At 44.1% G+C, this 19,846-nt stretch overlaps 1 protein-coding gene across 1 annotated transcript in view; it reads left to right on the top strand.

The window, feature by feature from the left end:
- The window catches only part of DDX21 (DExD-box helicase 21), an 835,772-nt gene that overhangs the window by 522,168 nt on the left and 293,758 nt on the right, over positions 1-19,846 (top strand). The window contains exon 13 of the mRNA XM_044055776.1: positions 9,725-9,894. Within this exon, the coding sequence (XP_043911711.1) occupies positions 9,725-9,894 (170 nt within the window). The remainder of the gene's footprint in view (positions 1-9,724; positions 9,895-19,846) is intronic.

Here is a 19,846-nt window from a genome sequence, read left to right as displayed (position 1 = left end):
TCCTCCTAAAAGTCAGACAAGAGAAGCCAAAGATGATAATTAATTGCCCCGGACTGGCCCCGCCAATACTGGTACCCAAAACTAAGGAACTTGTCTCAATTCCCAGCTTGGACCTTGCCTCAAAACCACAACTACTGTCCCAGCAAAACAATCAGATCCTGCACAATCAACTACAGACTCTGAACCTGGCAGCATGGCTAATCCTGTAATCAGACAGAAGGCACCTCTCAGTAAAGCTGTGATGGATGTCATTTTGGAAGCCAGAAGACCAAGTACTAGAAAATCTTATGCTGATAAATGGAAGATATTCTGTGCTTGCAATCAAGCACAAGGAATTGATGCAGCAGAACCAAATATTCCTCGGATATTACAATACTTGACTGAGATGCTTGACAAAGGCCTATCTTTCTCATCAATTAAAATCCGTGCTTCTACCATTTCGGCACAATACAGTACAGAGCCACCAATCTTTTCTCATCCTTTACTAAAGCAGTATCTTAGAGGAGCCAAAAATGTAAGGCCTCCTAGAAGATCACCAATATCTGCATAGGACCTCAATTATGTGATGGAAAAGCTCACCCTGCCTCCATTTGAACCAGCTGCCACCGCTGATATAAAGTTCTTATCATGGAAAACGGCTCTGCTACTAGCAATTACTTCAGCAAGAAGAGTTTCAGAGCTACAGGCCCTCATGGCTGTGGAGCCTTTTATCATATTTCACCCAGACAGGGTGTCTCTGAGGACAAATCCTACATTTATGCCTAAGGTGGTTTCCAGTGTGGCTCTTAACCAAACTATTCATCTGCCAACCTTTTATCCAAATCCGCAGAACAAGGGGGAGAGAATTCTGCATTCCTTGGACGTATACAGACAGCTAAGATTCTACTTGAGCAGGACTAAAGCTCTAAGAAAAACTGAGCCATTACTAGTGACATATGCTGCAAGATCAGAAGGAAATGCTATTTCAAAGCAGACTATTTCAAAGTGGATAAGCCACTGCATTCATTTCTGCTACTTACACCAGGGTAAACCTGTGCCCAAGGGCATTAGGTCTCATTCCACCAGAGCTGCAGCTACTTCAGCAGCCTTTCTCAGAGGAGTACCAACCAAAGACATTCTAGAGGCTGCTACTTGGAGTTCTGTTCACACCTTTACAAAGAATTATCATTTGCATCTCTACTCTAAGTCCAGGGCAGGCTTTGCCACTGCAGTTCTGCAGGGCCTTATAGCTGTATCTAATGCTGTTTAGCTCCAGCCTCCCAACCATAGCTTTGGGATTCTACCCAAATGTAATAACTGCAACAGTGAAACACGAAGAACATAGTAAAGATGTTCATCATGTTTCACTGTTGCAATCATTACACTTGGGTTATCCTGCTGGCAGGCTACCCGCAGTCTGCCTGAATTCCAAAGTCTAGGTCCGGCGTCAGTTGCTGTCGCCTCTTCCCTTACGTCAGTGCGCCAGGGGTATAAAGATGCAGCCGACTCCATTTTCTTCAGTCTTTCTTGTCGCGCAGTGCCCGAAGCAAAAGCAGTTCGCAAGTGCCGGTCAGCTGACTCCTGAGATTTTCGAAATCGAATTTCAGATCCGAAGTCTTTAATAAAGCTAAGTACCCTGTTGGGGAAACTTTTTTCTTGCTCCAAACCGATGTCAGAAAAAGTTAACAATTGTATTTTTTGTGGGAAGCAAATACCTCTTAAGGATTTTCATTCTTACTGTATTCCTTGCCTAGGCCCTGATCATAACATTGCTAGCTGTCGGTTTTGTGCTAGATTTAACCAACGCACTATTAAGCGTCTGTTTGATTTTGCCTTTCATTACTTTGGCCGAAGATTCAGTTATATAATGCCGTCAGAACAGCCGACCGAAGTTTATAAAAAGCGCAAGGAAAAAGAAAAGGATAGGCATCAGAGGTCCAAAACCGACGAGGCTTCTGCTAAGCCTGTCGCCGGTTCTCAGTGAGGTGCTTTCGCAGCCCCCTGTCACCCCTACCTCAGAGCCACAGGCCGCTGACGACTCCCACGTGGAGCCAGATAGGCCTCTAGATACTCAAGGTATTGGACACTTGGAAACTATTCCCTCAGATGGGTCCGGAGCCACTGAGCAGGCATTGGCTTCTGAGGGTGTTTTTCAGACCTACACAGTTATATGTAAAGCCTACTACAGCTTCCAAAGCAAAGACTAAAGCAGTTCTAAAGACAAAGAAACAAGTACAGCATTCTCCTGGACAAACTACCATGCCTAAAAAGCAGATGCTCAAAATGGCCGAAGACCTAATTACTTTGATCAGGGGTTCCCATCCCCCTCCTGACAAGAGGCCTAGGCAAGAGACAGAATATGAATCTTCAGATCAGGTTTCCATTTCCTCTGACTCCTCTTCTGAACAGGAATACTCTCTTCCTCCTTATGAGGATTCTGATGCTGGAGAATATATCCCTTCAGCCTCACCGCCTGAGGATTATTCTTTTGGGGAAACCCTACATACCATAAGGGAGCACGTCCACTGGGAGAGCCAGGACTATTCAGAATCTAAGAAAAGACTTAGATTCCTTTTACTACCTCAGCACAGGCCTTTGGCTATTCCTCCTGTGTTAGACATTGTAGATGATGTTTTTTCGGAGTCCGGACTTTCTTCTGACTCTTTACCTCCTGCCCCTGTTAAACCAAACAGATAATACAGGGTTCCAGATTCACATAAATTTCTTTATAAAAACCCTGCTGCTGACCCAGAAACTATTTCTCAGGGTCCTAAAGGGGTCAAGGCTTCTACTGCAAAAAACCCTACCCTCTCTGATAGAGATTCAAGGGCACTAGACAGATGGGGGGAAAAGGGTTTACACTTCTGCTACTTTGGCTGTGAGGGCTTTAATGGGTAAATATCAGCAATACTTACTGTCAATGCTAAAACAGAAAATGTTATCAAATTCTGATTGTGCAGAAAATAAGGAAATGCAGGATTTATTGTATGCAACTGAACAAGTGGGAAAGCATACATTGCAATGTGGTTTTGATTCTCTGGAGGCCTCTTGCAGGGCTGCAGTTATGGGTTCTGTTATTAGGAGGCATGCTTGGTTAAAGGAACAGAATCTGCCTGATCATGTTAAAGCAAAGTTATTAGATGCTCCATTACAGCATGATACTTTGTTTGGTGTTAAAGCAGAGAAAGTTTTGAAGAAAATGGAGGACAAAGCTAAATCTATGCGAACAGTAAAGGGTTTCTTACAGGTACAGTCACCCAGATTTAGCAGGAACTGGCCTACAAAGAATTGGTCTTTTCCAGTTTCAGACCACAAAGAGGCAGATACAGACGCCCCAGAGGCAGATCCCAGCCCCAGGGCTCATACAGGCCTAAACAGTGGGGCGCTCCTACCTCCAAAAGTGGAGAAGACAAATCACAGCCTTACAGGAAACAGTCCCAATGACTTTCCTATACCAGATCCAAGCACTTTTTTTTGGCAGCCCCCTTAGGGGGAAAACTAGCACTTTTTTCATCAAATTGGCAAATGGTTACCCAAGACAAATGGGTCCTGAACATAGTGTCCCAAGGCTGCAGGTTCCATTTTCACACTCTACCAAGGTCAAAAGGTATGCCAGACCTTCCACACAATCAATGGGCAGAGGCTCAAAAACAAATTTCAGCCCTCATGGATATGAGGGCCATTCAGCAAGTACCACAACAAGAGCAGGGGCAAGGATTTTACTCCAGACTTTTCCTAGTACCCAGAAAGGACAAAACCTGGAGACCAATACTGGACCTGTCTATACTAAATACGTTTCTGGAAGTTCCAAAATTCAAGATGTTGACTCTACAGCAGCTACTGCCCATGCTGGGCAAGAAGGCTTGGCTCGTAACTTTGGACCTAAAAGAGGCATACCTGCATGTCCCAATCAGACAATCTTGCAGAAGATACCTCAGATTCATAGCTGGCTCAATGCATTATCAATTCTCTGCACTACCCTTTGGCTTATCTACTGCACCCAGGGTCTTCACAAAATGCCTGGCACCAGTAATTGCGTTTTGCAGACAAACAGGAATTCAAATATATCCCTACTTGGACGATTGCCTAATTCAAGCAAAGAACAAAGACATTCTTCTAAAGCATCTGACGTTTGTAAAAAGATTACTAATTGGCCTAGGGTACACAGTAAACGAAAATAAATCAAAACTAGTGCCCTCTCAAGAGATAATATTCCTGGGTGCAAGCTTAAATACAACTGCCTAGATGGCTTATCTCACGCCAGACAAACAAAAACAACTGACTTCTTACTTCAAGGATTTGGCAACAAAAACCCACTTATCTGCAAGGAAAATCCTGCAGGCCTTGGGTTTCATGGCATCCTGCATTCTACTAATTCCATATGCCAGACTGCATATGTGGAAACTACAATGATATCTAAAAAAGTGTTTGGACTCAGCATTGCCACAGCCTGGAGACAGTAATTGCACTCATTCCCTGCCTGCAACAGGAGTTTCAATGGTGGGCAGAAGCCTGTCACCACAACAAGGGTCTGCCATTCAGTCTACCCACAGCCAGACAGACACTGACAGCGGATGCATCAGATTATGCCTGGGGGGCCCATATGGCAGGAAAATGTATTCGGGGCACATGGTCTGCAAACCAGATGCATCTTCACATCAATCAAAAAGAGATGCTAGCTGTTCAAAATGCCCTGACAACTTTCAAGGACCTGCTTCATCCAGGACAGTTACTGATAGACGGACAACACTACGGTCTTGTGGTACATAAACAAGCAGGGAGGTACACATTCCTACACCCTCTGCAGACAAGCACTGATCTTATGGGACACAGCATTGGCTTTTCAAGTTCGCCTGCAAGCACAATTCCTGCCAGGAAAAACAAATACTCTGGCAGACGAACTAAGCAGAAACCTCATGGATCCCCGAATGGAAACTGGATCCACAAGTATTCAGCATGATAATAAGGAAATGGGGATGCCCAGACATAGATCTATTTGCCTCCCCTCACAACTGCCAATTGCAGAGATTTTGCACACGGATTTATCACAAGCAAGCATGGAAAGTGGGTGCCCTATCCTTCAGCTGGAAAAATCTAACAGTATATGCCTTTCCTCCACTACCTCTCCTTCCCAGGGTACTCCTAAAGGTCAGACAAGAGAAACCAAAAATGATACTGATTGCACCAGACTGGCCACACCAGCACTAGTACCCAGTCCTAAAGAGCCTGTCTCATGGTCCAGCATGGATATTGCCTCAAACTTCTCACTTGCTGACCCAACAAAACAATCAGATCCTGCACAGCCAACTCAGGACCTTAAATCTGGCAGCATGGCGGATAATGTGGCCATTCAGAACACTCCTCTTTCAAAAGCTGTTTTGGATGTTATCTTGGAGGCCAGGAGGCCCAGTACCAGAAAATCTTATGCAGAGAAATGGAAGAGATTCTGTGCTTGGAACCAGGAACAAGGCATTGACATGTGTGTATCAAATATCCCTCAGATTTTACAATACCTAACTGAGATGCTGAACAAAGGCCTTTCCTTCTCAAAAATTAGAATTCATGCCTCTGCCATTTCAGCCCATTACAATGCGGAGCCACCTATCTTTTCTCATCCTTTAATAAGGCAGTACCTCAGAGGGGCCAAAAACATTAGGCCTCCAAGGAGAGCAACTATTCCGGCCTGGGATTTCAATTATGTTATGGAAAAACTCACACTGCCTCCTTTTGAGCCAGCATCAACAGCAGATATAAAATTATTATCCTGTAAAACAGCTCTGCTCCTAGCAATAACCTCTACAAGGCAAGTCTCGGAGTTACAAGCACTCATGGCTGTGGAACCTTTCATCATCTTTCATCCAGACAGGGTTTCTCTGAGGACAAACCCTACATTTATGCCTAAGGTGGTGTCCAGTGTGGCCCTCAACCAAACCATTCGCTTGCCTACCTTTTATCCAAATCCACAGAACAAGGGTGAGAAAATTCTGCATTCTTTGGACATACACAGGCAGCTTCGCTTCTACCTGGACAGAACTAAAGCTTTCAGAAAGACTGAACACCTTTTAGTGTCATATGCTGCCGGATCACAAAGAAAGGCTGTCTCAAAACAGACTATTTCTAAATGTATAGGCCATTGCATCCATTTCTGCTATTCTCAACATGGCAAATCAGTGCCTAAGGGCATTAGGCCTCATTCCACCAGAGCAGCAGCCACTTCAGCAGCCTTCCTCAGAGGAGTACCAACCAAAGCTGTCTTAGAGGCTGCAACCTGGAGTTCAGAGCACACCTTCACAAAGCACTACCACTTACCTCTTTACTCTAAGTCCAGAGCAGGCTTTGCCACTGCAGTCGTGCAGGGCCTCATAGCCTCTCCTAATCCTATTTAGCACAACCACCCATCCTCAGCTTTGGGATTCAACCCAAGAGTAATGACTGCAACAGTGAAACACGATGAACATAGTACAGTTGTGTACCTACCATAAATGTAGATGTTAGAGTGTATTCACTGTTGCAGTCCAGGTACCCCCCCCCCCCACCATCCCCCTTTTCTTTGCTGAGTCTATCAGCACTTCTCTATCCTATACGACCTATGTGGTGTATTTGCTTGTAGATGAAGGGAATGTTATTTTTGTGCATGCATTTTTATTGGCATATTTTTCAGCCTACCAATTTGGGGGCACCTGACATCTGGGGCAAGAAAAACTGAAGAAAACAGCGTCGGCAGCATCTTTTATACCCCTGGTGCACTGACGTCAGGGAGGAGGCGACAGCAACCGACACCGGACCTAGACTTTGGAATTCTGGCCGACTGCGGGTAGCCTGCCAGCAGGGTAACCCAAGCGTAATGACTGCAACAGTGAATACACTCGAACATCTACATTTATGGTAGGTACACAACTGTACTTTACCCACCCACCATCCTCCTTTTTTCTTTGCTGGAACTTATCTGTACTTCTCTATCCTATACAACCCATGTGGTGTATTTGCTTGTAGATGAAGGGAATGTTATTTTTGTGCATGCATACTTATTGGCAGAATTTTCAGCCTACCACTTTGGCGGCACCTGCCATCTGAGGCAAGAAAACCTGAAGAAAATGGCGGCTGCATCTTTTATATCCCTGGCGCACTGACATCAGGGAAGAGGTGACAGCAACCAACGCCGGACCTAGACTTTGGAATTCAGGCCGACTGTGGGTAGCCTGCCAGCAGGGTAACCCAAGTGTAATGACTGCAACAGTGAATACACTCGAACATCTACATTTATGGTAGGTACACAACTGTACTTTGTGTACACTTACCATAAATGTAGATGTTCGAGTGTATTCACTGTTGCAGTCCAGGTTACCCTCCCGCCATTCCCCTTTCATTCTGGATTTTATTTTTCCTTCTCTTATCTTCTACAACCTATGTGGTGTATTTGCTTGTAGATGAAGGTAAAGTTTATGTTGATGCATGTGTGTGTGTATGTGTATAATTTTTTTTTTTTTTTTTTTTTTTTTTTTTTTTTTTGCTACCTTTTTGGGGGCACCTGACATCTGGGGCAAGAAAAACTAATGGTGTCCGTCGGCTGCATGTTTTACACCCCTGACGACCTGACGTCATGGAAGAGGAGACAGCAACCGATGCAGGACCCAAGACTTTGGAATTCAGGCCGACTGAGGGCAACCTGCCCGCAGATTACCCAAATGTAATGACTGCAACAGTGAATACACTCGAACATCTACATTTATGGTAAGTGTACACAACTGTACTTTTTCTGTTCTGCTTTGACTTTTGGCCTCTCTACTGCCACAAGGGTATTCACCATATGCATTGCTCCTGTCATTGTCTTTTGCAGGGTGAGACAAGTTCAGATCTTTGTCTGTCTGGATGATGTGCTCATTCAAGCTTCTTCCCCTGATTCTCTATTTCAAGATATTCAGTTAACTATTTCCCTGTTGCAGAGTCTGGGAGTGATTTATGAACATACAGACATCAGCTCTGACCCCTTCTTGGGATCATATTTTCGTTGGTTGCTGGCTTCAGGCCATCCCCGTGCTGGCATCTCTGCCTATCCCCAAGGCCCTCTCTCTTGCTGCCGTTTTCGAATCTCTTCTTCCTCTGGCTTTATTCATGGCCAGGACTTTCTAATGGTCCTCAGGTTTATGGCTTCCACCATTCTCATGCTTCCTCTGGCCAGGCTCCACATGAGAAAACTACAGTAATACCTCAAGTCACTATGGCTCCCACCATCGACACCACCTGGACTTCAAAGTCCCCTCCCTTCCTTGTCTCATTCTTGTGTGGATTCATCAATTTTGTTCTCAACCTGTTTTTTTTTTCCAATCTCCATTTCCGATTCTGACTTCACTCTTTACAGATGCCTCAAGACAGGGGATTGGGGGGGGGGGGTTCCTTCATCTGTCAAGGTTCATGGTCTCTGGTTTCTTCATCAGAATTTGGACCACACCAGTATAAAGGAGATGAGGGTTCTGCTTGTAGCTGTTCGGGCTTTTCATTCTTTTTCATCCTGGGCCCTTCAAAATTTTCAGACAACACTCCAGCCTTGTGGTATGTCAAAAATTAAGGGGATACAAGGTCCTATCTGCTTTGCAGAATAGCTCTTCAGGTTGGGATCTAGCTGTCCAGTATCAAGCGACTCTTCAGGCTGTTTGCATTTCCTCGGAGCACAATCTAGTGCCAGACACTGTGTAGGTCCAGCACAAACACTCACAAATGTATGCTTCACAGAGATGTGTTCCTGGATATTGTCAATCTGTGGGTTATTTTTCTAGATCCTCTGAACAAACAACTTCCTCTATTCTGTTCCAGAGTCCCAAGTCCTCTGGCTTGGAATGTGGACTCCCTGACCTTTCCTTAGAAAGGGATGTTTCTGTATGCCTTCTCTCCCCTTCATCTGCTACGAGTCTTGCATAAGATCGGGTAGGAGTCTCTCAGAATTGTGGTAGTGGCTCCATTTCAGCCTAGATAGCATTGGTTCCCCTCACTTGGCCAGGGGCGGTCACCACAAGTTACCTCACCGCCTGAATTTTCTCACACAATACAAGGCGTCTCTTACCCATCCTCAGTTGTCCACGTTTGTCGTAGACTTGTGTGATTTGAATCACTGCAATTGCAGATGTCTGAGTAGAGTAATAGCTGTAGGACTAGCTCTAACTCTTTTTTTTTTTTCTCCTTAGTTTTCCTGACTATGCAAAAAATGTATAGTAGCTGTAGTATGTGGGGGAAAGGTTATTGCTATCTGCCACAGCTGTTTCTTTTTTTTCTGTTATCTATATTATCTACTGTTCTTGGGCTGCAGTTAGAATCTCCCCTAGACATTATTGCCTCTCTAATCCTCTTTGCGGTGAGTATGCCTGATAAATTTAACAACAGTAAAAGTTCCAGATTGACTTCCCCTTTTTATCACTGGCATGGTGGGCTCGTGTCCCTGTTTATGGGAAGAGCCAGCCAGCACCAGAGAGTCCAACTGGGTAGGTACTAGTAAAAAGCAGCAAAAAAAAAAAAAAAACATGAAAGTAGCTGTGTACTGTGTATGTCTTTTGGTTGTTTTGTTTGTGTTTAGTGTGGTTGTCAGGCCAGGTAGGTGACCATCCATTTGCAGCCAGTTGTAGACTGTCATCAGTAGTGCTGCAGTAGTGATTCTACTGAAACATCTGCTGTTATGGTGAGTTGTGCTCTCGCAGTTGTAGTTTTGTTGCCTATCTGAGATTCTTAATTCTTTTCATTGACTTCTTTTCATTACCTTCTATCAGATTCCTGGACTCCATCCCAGAGTCAGCAATTGAGCACTTCCGTCCAGCAGCAGAACGACTTATTGAGGAGAAAGGAGCTGTTGAAGCACTGGCAGCAGCCCTGGCACACATAACAGGAGCAAAATCCATCGAACAGCGTTCTTTGCTAAATTCAGATGCGGTAGGCATATATGGCTCTGTTATGTTAACCTGACTTTGTATATTTTTATTTCAAACTCTGGAAAAAGCTTTTACCAGTGCCCATAGTTATCCATTTTCACTAAAAACAGTGTGAGCAATATTTGCATTTTTGTGTAATTAATTTTGTATATGTTTGTTACTGTCACCTCTCCAAAATGCAAACTTGTTCTTCCTGTCACCGTTTTACTCTCTGTGTTAATCACAATCGGTCCTGATGTCATTCCATATCATTGTTGTAATATTTATAACCATAGGGATTTCCTGCCAAGGTAGCTGAACATCCGGCCAGTATACCAAAACCTTTAGTACTTACAGGTGTGTTGTACATCACATGCACGCTCCCTATGCAGGGCATGGGGCATAAAGGTGACATGTGGATGCCCACAATCAGAACTTCTTTGCTATCAGTCCAGACACCATCATTGCATTGTTGGTCTGAAGTTTTGTTTTTGAAAAATTGACTCTGGCTCCTTTTGAGCCTTCTGCTTCAGTTTCCTTACAATATTATACTTAGACTCTTCTTTTGGCTCTTACTTCAGGGTTTCGTGGCTGTTCCTCCTTTATTTCCACTTGTCTCTCAATACTAATCCTTTTTATGCCCAAGGTGGTCAGCGAGTTGTCCCTTTAATCAATTTGTTCATTTGCCTGCCTTTTTTCTTTGCAGTCTGCCTTTGAGAAGGTTCATCACACCTTGGATTTGCATAAAGTGTGATATTATTTGGATAAAACTAAAGTTATTTGTAAATCTGGGCATCTTTTTGTTTTCTTTCATCCTATCTCTTTGGGTTTAGCTGTTTCTAAGCAGATCATCTCTTCAAGATTTATGATGCCATTTCTTGTCATTCTTTTCATGGTAAATGTTTTCACTCTTCAATAAAGGCTCATTCTGCCAGAGCTGTTGATTCTTCTGGTGCTTTTTTCAAGGGACTGGATACCAATTCCATTCTTGAGGCTGCTACTTGGTCTTCTGTCCATACCTTCACTAAGCATTATAAGCTGGATGCTATTTCCAGGGCTAGCACTGGGTTTACCAGGACTATCTTGCATGGGTTTCTAGAGGGCTCTAAAATGCCATCCTCCTCCCAGGTTTCGTCTTGAGTTATTGTACACTCCTTTTGGTTATGAATACTGAAACAGTGATTTGGCTGGACATAGTAAAGTTGTATAAAGTCTTATTGTAATAGTAGATGTCCTTCTCTTCCTTGCTGTAGTATTTGCTCCCTCCCTCCTGCCCCCTCTGCTGTAGCCTGTTTTTCTTGCAGTCCTAGCTGAGGGGTTCTTCTCTGTTTTCTCTTTCTGGATGCACATGTTCCTCTTGTCCCTAGGGGACCCCCTGTTCCTCCTGAGGCTTTTTCATTTCTGAATGCGCACATTTGTACATCACCTTTATGCTACGCCTTGTGGGGAGTGTGTACATGTGATGGATGGTGCTTGTAAGTACTAAAGGCTTTGGTATACTGGCAGGACATCTGGCTATTCTTGGCAGGAGATCCCTTAGGTGAAGAACACTGCAGCAGTGAAGAAAAGGACATGTACTGTTACGGTAAGACGTTACACAACTGTACTTTTTATCCTTATTGCAATTTAAGACAGAGGTCAGTATTATTGCTGTTCGTGGTGATATCCAGCAAACCAGGATGTTCATCGTGTTTCACTGTTGCAGTCCTAACCAATGGGTTATCCCACTCCCTGTAGCCCTCAGTCGATCAGAATACCAAAGGTAAGTAAAAATGACGTCGGTTGCCATCTGTTGTAAAGGACATCAGGGCGTCCGATACAAAAGGATGCAGCTGACGTCACTTCCTCAGTCTTCCTTGCCATGGAGCCTGAAGCAGAAGCTTTTCATGCATGAGTGCCAGTCGGCAGTTTACCTTTGTTGGTTTCTGACTACAAAGAGTTGAAGTCTACTACAGCTAAGTACCCCATTGGGGATCCTCTTTTCTTGCCTTAACGAATGTCAGAAAAAGTTAATAATTGCCTTACCTGTGGAAAGCAGATTTCCTATAGAGATTTTCATTCCTATTGCATTATCTGTTTAGGCCTTGATCACGACGTTCCTAATTGTAATCTTTGTGCCTCCTTTAATCCGGATACTATCCGTCGTCGAGCTAAGATTTTAGCTAAACATTTTGGAGTTTGGCCTAAGTTTGTGGGTATGGCGTTCGCCGGTCTTCAGGCTTTGGATATTCTGAAAAAGCGTAAGGACAAGGACCGTGACAGTCCTCAGAAAACCAAGTCCTCGGATGAGGTTTAAGTTAGTCGTCAGTCAGGCGGGAGCCACTTGAGACGCTTTCGCAGTCCCTGCAGTCCACAGATGTACAACCGCAGGCCTTGCTTGAGTCTGAGTCCCTTAGGCCTTCGGCCTCCATTTTGTCTTTCAACTTGTCGCCGGTCACCTCTTCTGCTGGAGCCGGTACCGTTAAGCTGACTCTGTGGTCCGAGGCCTCCATTTTGTGATCTGACAGCAAACTTCTTCCTTCTACTCCTGCTGCTGCTTCGGCAGATGTTCTTCGTTCCACATTGCTGCAGTCCTTACTATTGGGTAGTCCGCTGTCCAGTTCGCCCAATACCAGAGATACCAGAGAGGGCTGACGCATTAGACGCTAGAGCGCCGACAGTACGCTGGGTATTTAACAGCCGCGCATGAGCTATCTCAGTCATTTGGTTTGGCGATCCATGTAGCAGTTTTCTCAAGTTGGCGTTTGCGTTAATATTGAGAAATAATACAGCTTCCAACATCAGACCAAGTTAAGTAAGTACAAACAAGAGTTTGGTTTTCTTTTTTTTTATCAACTATCTCATCAGAACTGTAGAGTATTTGAATAACTGTCAACATTGTGAAACAGATTACCTCTACCCTGATACAGGCCCGATAAATTGTTGATGACCAAGCTGTGCACGGCCTGCCCACGCCTCATTAAGAGGAGGTTTTTGTTGCCTGTTTGCAGGGGAGTTTGACAATTATTAGACTGTGCCAGGTCTGCGCCCGTTTGTGGTTGGCTCCCCAAGCCCAAAAAGTAATAAAAGCCCGCTGTGACCGGCCGCCAGCTTCAGACAAAACGACAGATGCGACAAACAGAGTGAGGGGGTGTCATTCGGAAGTGGGTCCCGGAGACTTGGGCCAGTGGAAGACTGCAAGTGGAGCTCAGAGTCTCAGGCAGGGATGGGTGGCAGGGAGGATGTGGGCCAAGCTGAGGGGGACCAGCTTGTTCTTCTCAGGAGGTAGAGCAAGGGTTGAGAGGCTTCTCTTGTGTTGGGGTAAACTCTCCTCTCTTCTGTAATTCTTTAGTACCTGTGCAGGGGGTTAAAGATTTTAGTCTTTGAGAATTAGAGCTTCATGTGGCTAATCCTTCAGGCAAGGGTTACTATGAGGAGAGGAAGTCTGGATTGGATTAGAAATGGCAGAAGATTTGATTACTATGATTAGAATTGGATGTTTCCCTGATTCTGATGAGGAGTGTGGAATTGGAAGATGAGTCACTCCAGAGATTTTCTATTCTTTGAACTCATTTCTAAGAGAAACCTGGTTCCTGCCTCCTCTTTATTCGATTCCTGAGAGGACCCTTCTCCTCCTGAGAAGTTCCCTCTTGAGGGAAGGCTATCTTCATTCTTGATTTCCATGAATGAAGTCTTTCCTTTTGTTCAAGGTGCTTCTATAGCCCTCTCTTACCTTACTAAACCTTATTTGTGTGCTCCAGCTTCCTGTTCAACAGCACCTGTGCCCCTTTTACCTGACTCTGGCCTCCTGCTGACCTCTTTTTGGATGGGTCCCCCTACTGTTGTCCTTTTAAGAAGGCCTCCTGCTAAGTGTCAGGCTGATGTCTTCTCCTTGGGGACTGAAAGCCCATATGATGAAACTGAGGGTTCCAAGGCCTGTTCCCACTGATAAAGAGGCAAAGGCTAAAAAAGTGTGTGTAAAGTATTAAGAATGTATGCGGCCTTCTCTTTACTTTCAGTTTATTTTTGAGGAAAGCAAGAAAATTTGGAGGTTCATTCTTCTGCCTAATTGAGGTCATGGCTAGAAAATATAGGCTTGAATTGGGCTGAATGTGTTATCAGTTGCTTTAGTAAGGTCCGAAGTGAATTCATGCTGCGGAAATTTCATCTCACTATTCTTGGAAGCGTGTGTTGCTGTGCATAGTGATGCACTGGTGGCTGCTATCAGTTTGCTCTTCATGAGCCAGCCTGAGGGTGTTGGGAACTAGGGATGCAGATTTTGAGTTGGATCTGAGGATCTTTTTCCTTTTGATGTTCTTGAATGTGTTAGATTTGCAGTATGATAGCCAGTTTTAAAGAAAAAATGTTTGGAAAAGCTTGTTAAAGAAAATTTTCAGTAGATTTTTGCCTTATGCAAAGACGTAGAGTTGATTAGGGTGACTTTGAGGTATTTTATGGTACTAATCCTTCCCAGGTACTGTGGTGGAGTTCTATGTGCACAGCCTCCAAGAGTGGTTCAAGCTTTTCAGGGCGAGGGAGTTCACCTGCTCCTGTCTTTTTTTGGAGTTTTGGTCCTAGGGAATTCTTGTGTTAAGCCTCGCTAAGGAGCTGCCATTGTCAGTCCTTTTTGTTTGTTTCTTGCTTTGATTCTGGGACTTTTCTCCTGTCAGAACAAAGAAATTCATCAAGGACTCAAGTTGGATAGATATTTCTTTTGTTAAAACTGGGATTTAATTACTCAGATACATTTGGGCTGGATATCATTCACCACCCTGCCACTTCAACCAAAAGAGGTTCCAGGCTCACTGTCAATTTCTCAGTTAAAGAGCATGTTGGGCTATTCACTGCTTATCAGTCAGATGCTGACCCTAGGTATTTCTGCGCCCTGATTACAGTCCCAAAGAAGGGACAACCTCTACATCTTCATTATTTGATATTACAGTTTCAAAGACAGGAACGAGTGAATTCAAGATGTTGACGTTACAACACCTTCACTGCCTCTGCTGTTCCGGGCTTCAAGGGATTTAGAGGTTATATGTCATTAAGGCTGTATATATGGGAATATGCGCTGTTGCATTAAGGAATGCAAGAGAAGTTTGCTCTGCTCTTGCCTTCATAAGCACTCTGACATCTATCTTGGGAAAGGGAGTGCCTGTTCTATGGCTGGTGTCAAAGATTACTTTACTCAGCGTACTCTCATCCGTTCAAAAGCCCCTGACCGGCTTCTGATACTGGCTGGTATTGGCTCAAGCTTCAACAGCGGTCCTTCAATATCTGGGATCACAGCATCAGCCGGCAGGTATGCTTGTACATTCTGTGAATCAAAGCAAAGTCCAGTTCAGTACCCTCTCAAGAATTGTGTGCTGCTTTCGTGGTGACCCATATTGCAGCACCCAGATGCATTTTTTAATGGCATCTTAAAACATGTGTGTATCAAATGCCAACTTCTTCCAGATATCTCTACAAACACTGTCCCACAAGGACAGCAACGTTGTAATTTCTTGGTATCTTATCATTCTAAATGCTTCCTTCAAGGACTGCACATATGAGGGTGCTACAATGATCTCAAAAACATTGACAGCACTGCTGCTTTTGGAAGTAGCTTGTCTAAAATAATAATTGCTGCCAACAAATTTTTGTTGTGGGCTCATGAGAATATCACTAAAGCACACTGTTCTCCCCAGACCACCTTTAGGGCTTTTGACTTTTTTGACAGATACTCAGGGACACTACTGCTTGGGAGCTAAATGGAAATGGAAAGTGGATACAAAGACAAGTGCAGGGAGCACTACCATATCAACAAGCAGACAAGAAGTGGGCAGTCCAGTCAGCATTAATATCTTCATTCAGGAGTCAAGGCTTCAAAGCAGTGTGTTGGACTTACAGACAACACAACTGTCATGCTTCACATGACATCAACAAAAACAAGGTGGAATACCATTGACTCTGCCCAGTGGTGTTACAGAGCAATGGAGGATCGCACAACTGCTCTCAAAATGTAACCAAATTTTGACTTCAAAGGTTTCTTGCAGACTCGGGAAGGTCCAGAGCGCTTTAGGTCTGGATCTCTGATTCAGTTAATCATGATCCACAAGTGGAACACTGAGATATCAAGGTTTCTAAATCCGAAGCCTTCATGAACTTCAGAGATAGAAAATCACCTGTTGTCTTCCAGACCAGCCGGCCTTTGCACAGATGCTTCTACATCACAGAGTCTAAATCACCAGCTGCTTTTTGCAGCTTGGAAATCTCTTCACCCTTCTGCCTGCTAGTACTGAAAAATTCTCTTCAAGAAGCCCATGGTTTTACAAGGTCCAGAGACAACTCGCCAGCACTGATTTTACAAGCCAAGGAGTCTAAGGGGACTGGGAGTATCCATTGACCCTTTCCATTAGTGAAAGCAGCCTCCATCTGTCCTTAAATCAATGTCAAGGTACTTTGTCCCTCGGCGCCTAAAAGCTCACATGGCATTCGCCTTCATCTAAGAGATTGGTGGCTAATATGCCCTGGACAAGTTTTAAGTTTCTTATTCAAGCTAGAGAAATCCCATATAAAAAGTGTCATAGAAGAAAAATGGAAGAGATGTATTTAAGTTTGTAGTGCAAAGAAATTTTATTTTGAGAAAAGCATGTGAATTTGGCTTTTCTTCTCAGTATTTTTTGTGTGGCTCTTCAAAAAATTGGGGATGTCTTCTGAAAAAGAGTCTTGCGAGTTCTCTCTCTGATTGTAAGGATCGTTTTTCTTTTTTTTTCAAGCAGATTCAACTCAAGGTTTTTGCGCATCCCATTTCCCTCAGTTTCGTGAGCTTCCTGTGTAGCTTCAGAATTGTGCTCCATTCATGTTTTACTTACCTCTCAGCCTTGTGTACTCAAGGGGGTAAAGCTCCTTTGAAATCTTCTTACTGCTGAGGTGAACTATTTGTCATGGAAAGTTTCTTTGAGTTGGCTATTACTATGGCAGGCTTTGCTTGAAACTATTTTTTTCATAACTTTAGAGTATTTCTGATTTTAAACTAGTTTAGTATCATGTTGGCGTGGATGTTTCCTCTTGTAGTTAGGTCATTTCAAAATGCCACTTTTTAAACTTTCTATCATTTAAAGGGAAATCATGCAGCACACTTTATATGCTAGGAGGCAGTTGGAGGGTACTCTTATTTTACTAAGGGGCAGCAGCAGTTTCAGCTTAAGCAGGATTCTCAGGACTTTTCAGGAGATCTCTCTTTGTAGTCTGTTTCCTTTTATTTGCAAGTGCTATGGGTTTATTTTGTCTGTCAGGGGTTATTTCATGAAATTTTGCCAGTTGCCATTCATTTTCAGTTTCCATCCAGGCAAGCCCAATTCCCTTCTAGCTCAGGCTGGGATTCAACCAGGGGGAGGCAACTACATTTTTTCAAGCACATCTAAGGCACCACATATATTTTGGAGGCTCTACTTCCCTCTGGCTACTGGTCTTTCTAAGCATTATTTGCAGCCCATGTTGTGTATTCTGCTCTCTTTGCCCAGGTTTGTTATTTTCCCTTAAAATATTTTTCAGCTCCTGCCCATTATGAAGGACTGCAGCAATGTGTTCTGGGCATGGATTCTACCTGTTAAAGGATCAGCAATGTGTTATGTGTGGAGTAGCATGTTTTGTACCACCCTGTAACTTAATGTTCTGACTGTACATAGGTGTGTAGAGTGATACCTCCCTCATCTCCCTTTTTTGTATTTATTTGTTATGTTGTGGTGATCCTTGGTGCAGGATATTTGGGCCTTGTCTTTTTACTTTTGCCAGGCCTCTCGAGTCCTTCAGGCTTGCAGGTAAGCCTTCCATCTGTAAGTCTGTGAAAAGGCAGGTTCCAGTTGCTTCTAGTTCTCCTCAGTCCCAGATGGTCAAAATAGCTAATGATTTGTTAACTCTTAGCAGGGTTTCTCAGCCTCACCCTCCTAAAAGGAGTAGGGATGTTTCTCATGAGGTTTTGTCCTGTTCAGGATCTGTTTCTTCCAGCATTTCTGCTGATGAAGAGTAATTTTCTCAGGCTTTTCCTCCCTTTGAGGATTTAGATGCAGAGGAGTCAATCCCTTTGGCTTCTCCTCCAGAGGATTTTTCTTTTGGTGACACTTTATATAGCCTCAGGGAACATTTTAAATGGGAAAGCCAGGATTATCCCCTGTCTAAGAAACGGATTAGGGAGTTTCTTGATTTATCTGAGCATACGCCTCTTGCTATTCCCCCAGTGTTGGAAGTTGTTGATGATGTTTTTCTAGAAAATTCCTTGTCTCCAAATTTGGTTCCCCCTGCTCCCAGGAAACCTGACAGGTACTACAGAGTCCCCTGATTCTCATCTATTTCTTTTCAGGATCCCGTTGGCGGATCCAGAGGTTATTTCTCATTGTCCTAAAGGAGTTAAGGCCACTGTTACCAGGAATCCTGTTCCTTCGGACAGGGAATCTAGGAACCTAGATAGGTGGGGCAAGAAAGTTTATACCTCTGCCACCGTAGCTGTTAGGGCTACCAATTGTCTTTCACATGCTGAAGTAGCAAGAGCACACCTAGGAGGCTATTAAGTCTAAGATTGCAAATGTACCTCTTTTGGCAGAGAGTGAAGACATGCAGGATTTGTTGAATTCAGCCACTCTGGTCAATAAGCATTCTTTGCATTGTGGTTTTGATATCCTTGAGGCCTCCAGTAGGGCTATGGCTACTGGATCTGTTATTAGAAGGCATGCTTGGCTCAGAGAATAGCCTTTTCCAGAACCTGTTAAGGTTAAACTTTTGGATGTACCTTTACATAAAGACAGTATTTTTGGCAGCAAAGCTGGTACTTAAGAAGATGGAGGATAAGGCCAAGTCCATGCAAACTGTTAAAGATTTTCTGCAAGTTCAGCCCCCTCGCTTTAGCAGGAATTACCCTTCCAAGAGTTGGGCCTTTTCTGATACTAGCAGATAGAACTGTTCCAGGACTAGGGGTTACAAATCTTCTAAGGGACAGACAGCTACTCCTCAAAGGTCTAGGTGGTGGCAGGCTTCCACTTCTAAGGCGCAAAGCTCCAAGCCTGCAGCTCAATCTAAGCACTCTCAATGACCTTTTACAACTTCTGCCTGATGTTCTTCCGGTTTCACTGTTGCAGTCATTACATTTGGGTAATCTGCTGGCAGGTTGCCCGCAGTCTGCCTGATTAACAAAGTCTTGGGTCCTGCGTCGGTTGCTGTCCATTCTTCCATGACGTCAGGCCGTCAGGGGTATAAAACATGCAGCTGGCGCCATTACATCAGTCTTTCTTGCCCGTGGTGCCCAAAGCAGAAGCAGTTTGCAAGTGCCGGTCGGGCGACTCCTGAAATTTTCGTTTTCGAGTTTCAGAACCAAAGTCTTCAACTAAAATGCCAAGTACCCCGTTGGGGAAACTTTTTCTTACTCCTTACCGATGTCAGTAAAAGTTAATAATTGTATTACTTGTGGGAAGCAAATGCGTCATAAGGATTTTCACTTGTACTGTATTCCTTGCCTAGGCCCTGACCATGACGTACCTTGCTGTCGGTTCTGTGCATTATTTAATCAACACACTATCCATCGTCTGTACATTTTTGCTTCTAAATATTTTGGATCATGGTTTAATTATCCAGAAATGATGTCAGTTAGCAATCCGACTACCGGAATACCTAAAAAAACGCAAAGTAAAAGACAGAGACAGGCCGTTGAAGTCCAAAACTGCCGACGATGCTTCTCCTAAGCCAGTTGCCAGTTCGCTGGTACTCAGTGAGGCGCTTTCGCAGCCCCTGATACCCGCTGATTTGCAGGCCTGTACTGAGACCCATTTGGAGTCGGGTATGCCGCGAGGCCTGCCACCAAAACAAGGGACTTCATTCACACCACCCCCTGTCACCCAAACCCTAACTACAGACGCATCAGACTATGCATGGGGGGGCTCATCTGGCAGGGAAGTGCATTCAGGGCAAATGGAGCCCAAGTCAAATGCACCTGCACATCACTCACAAAGAAATGCTAGCTGTACAGA

The sequence above is a fragment of the Protopterus annectens genome, chromosome 14.part0, assembly GCF_019279795.1.
Source record: "Protopterus annectens isolate FY-2018-M chromosome 14.part0, PAN1.0, whole genome shotgun sequence".
Classification (NCBI taxonomy): domain Eukaryota; kingdom Metazoa; phylum Chordata; order Ceratodontiformes; family Protopteridae; genus Protopterus; species Protopterus annectens.
This window is presented reverse-complemented; position numbering and strand designations above follow the sequence as displayed.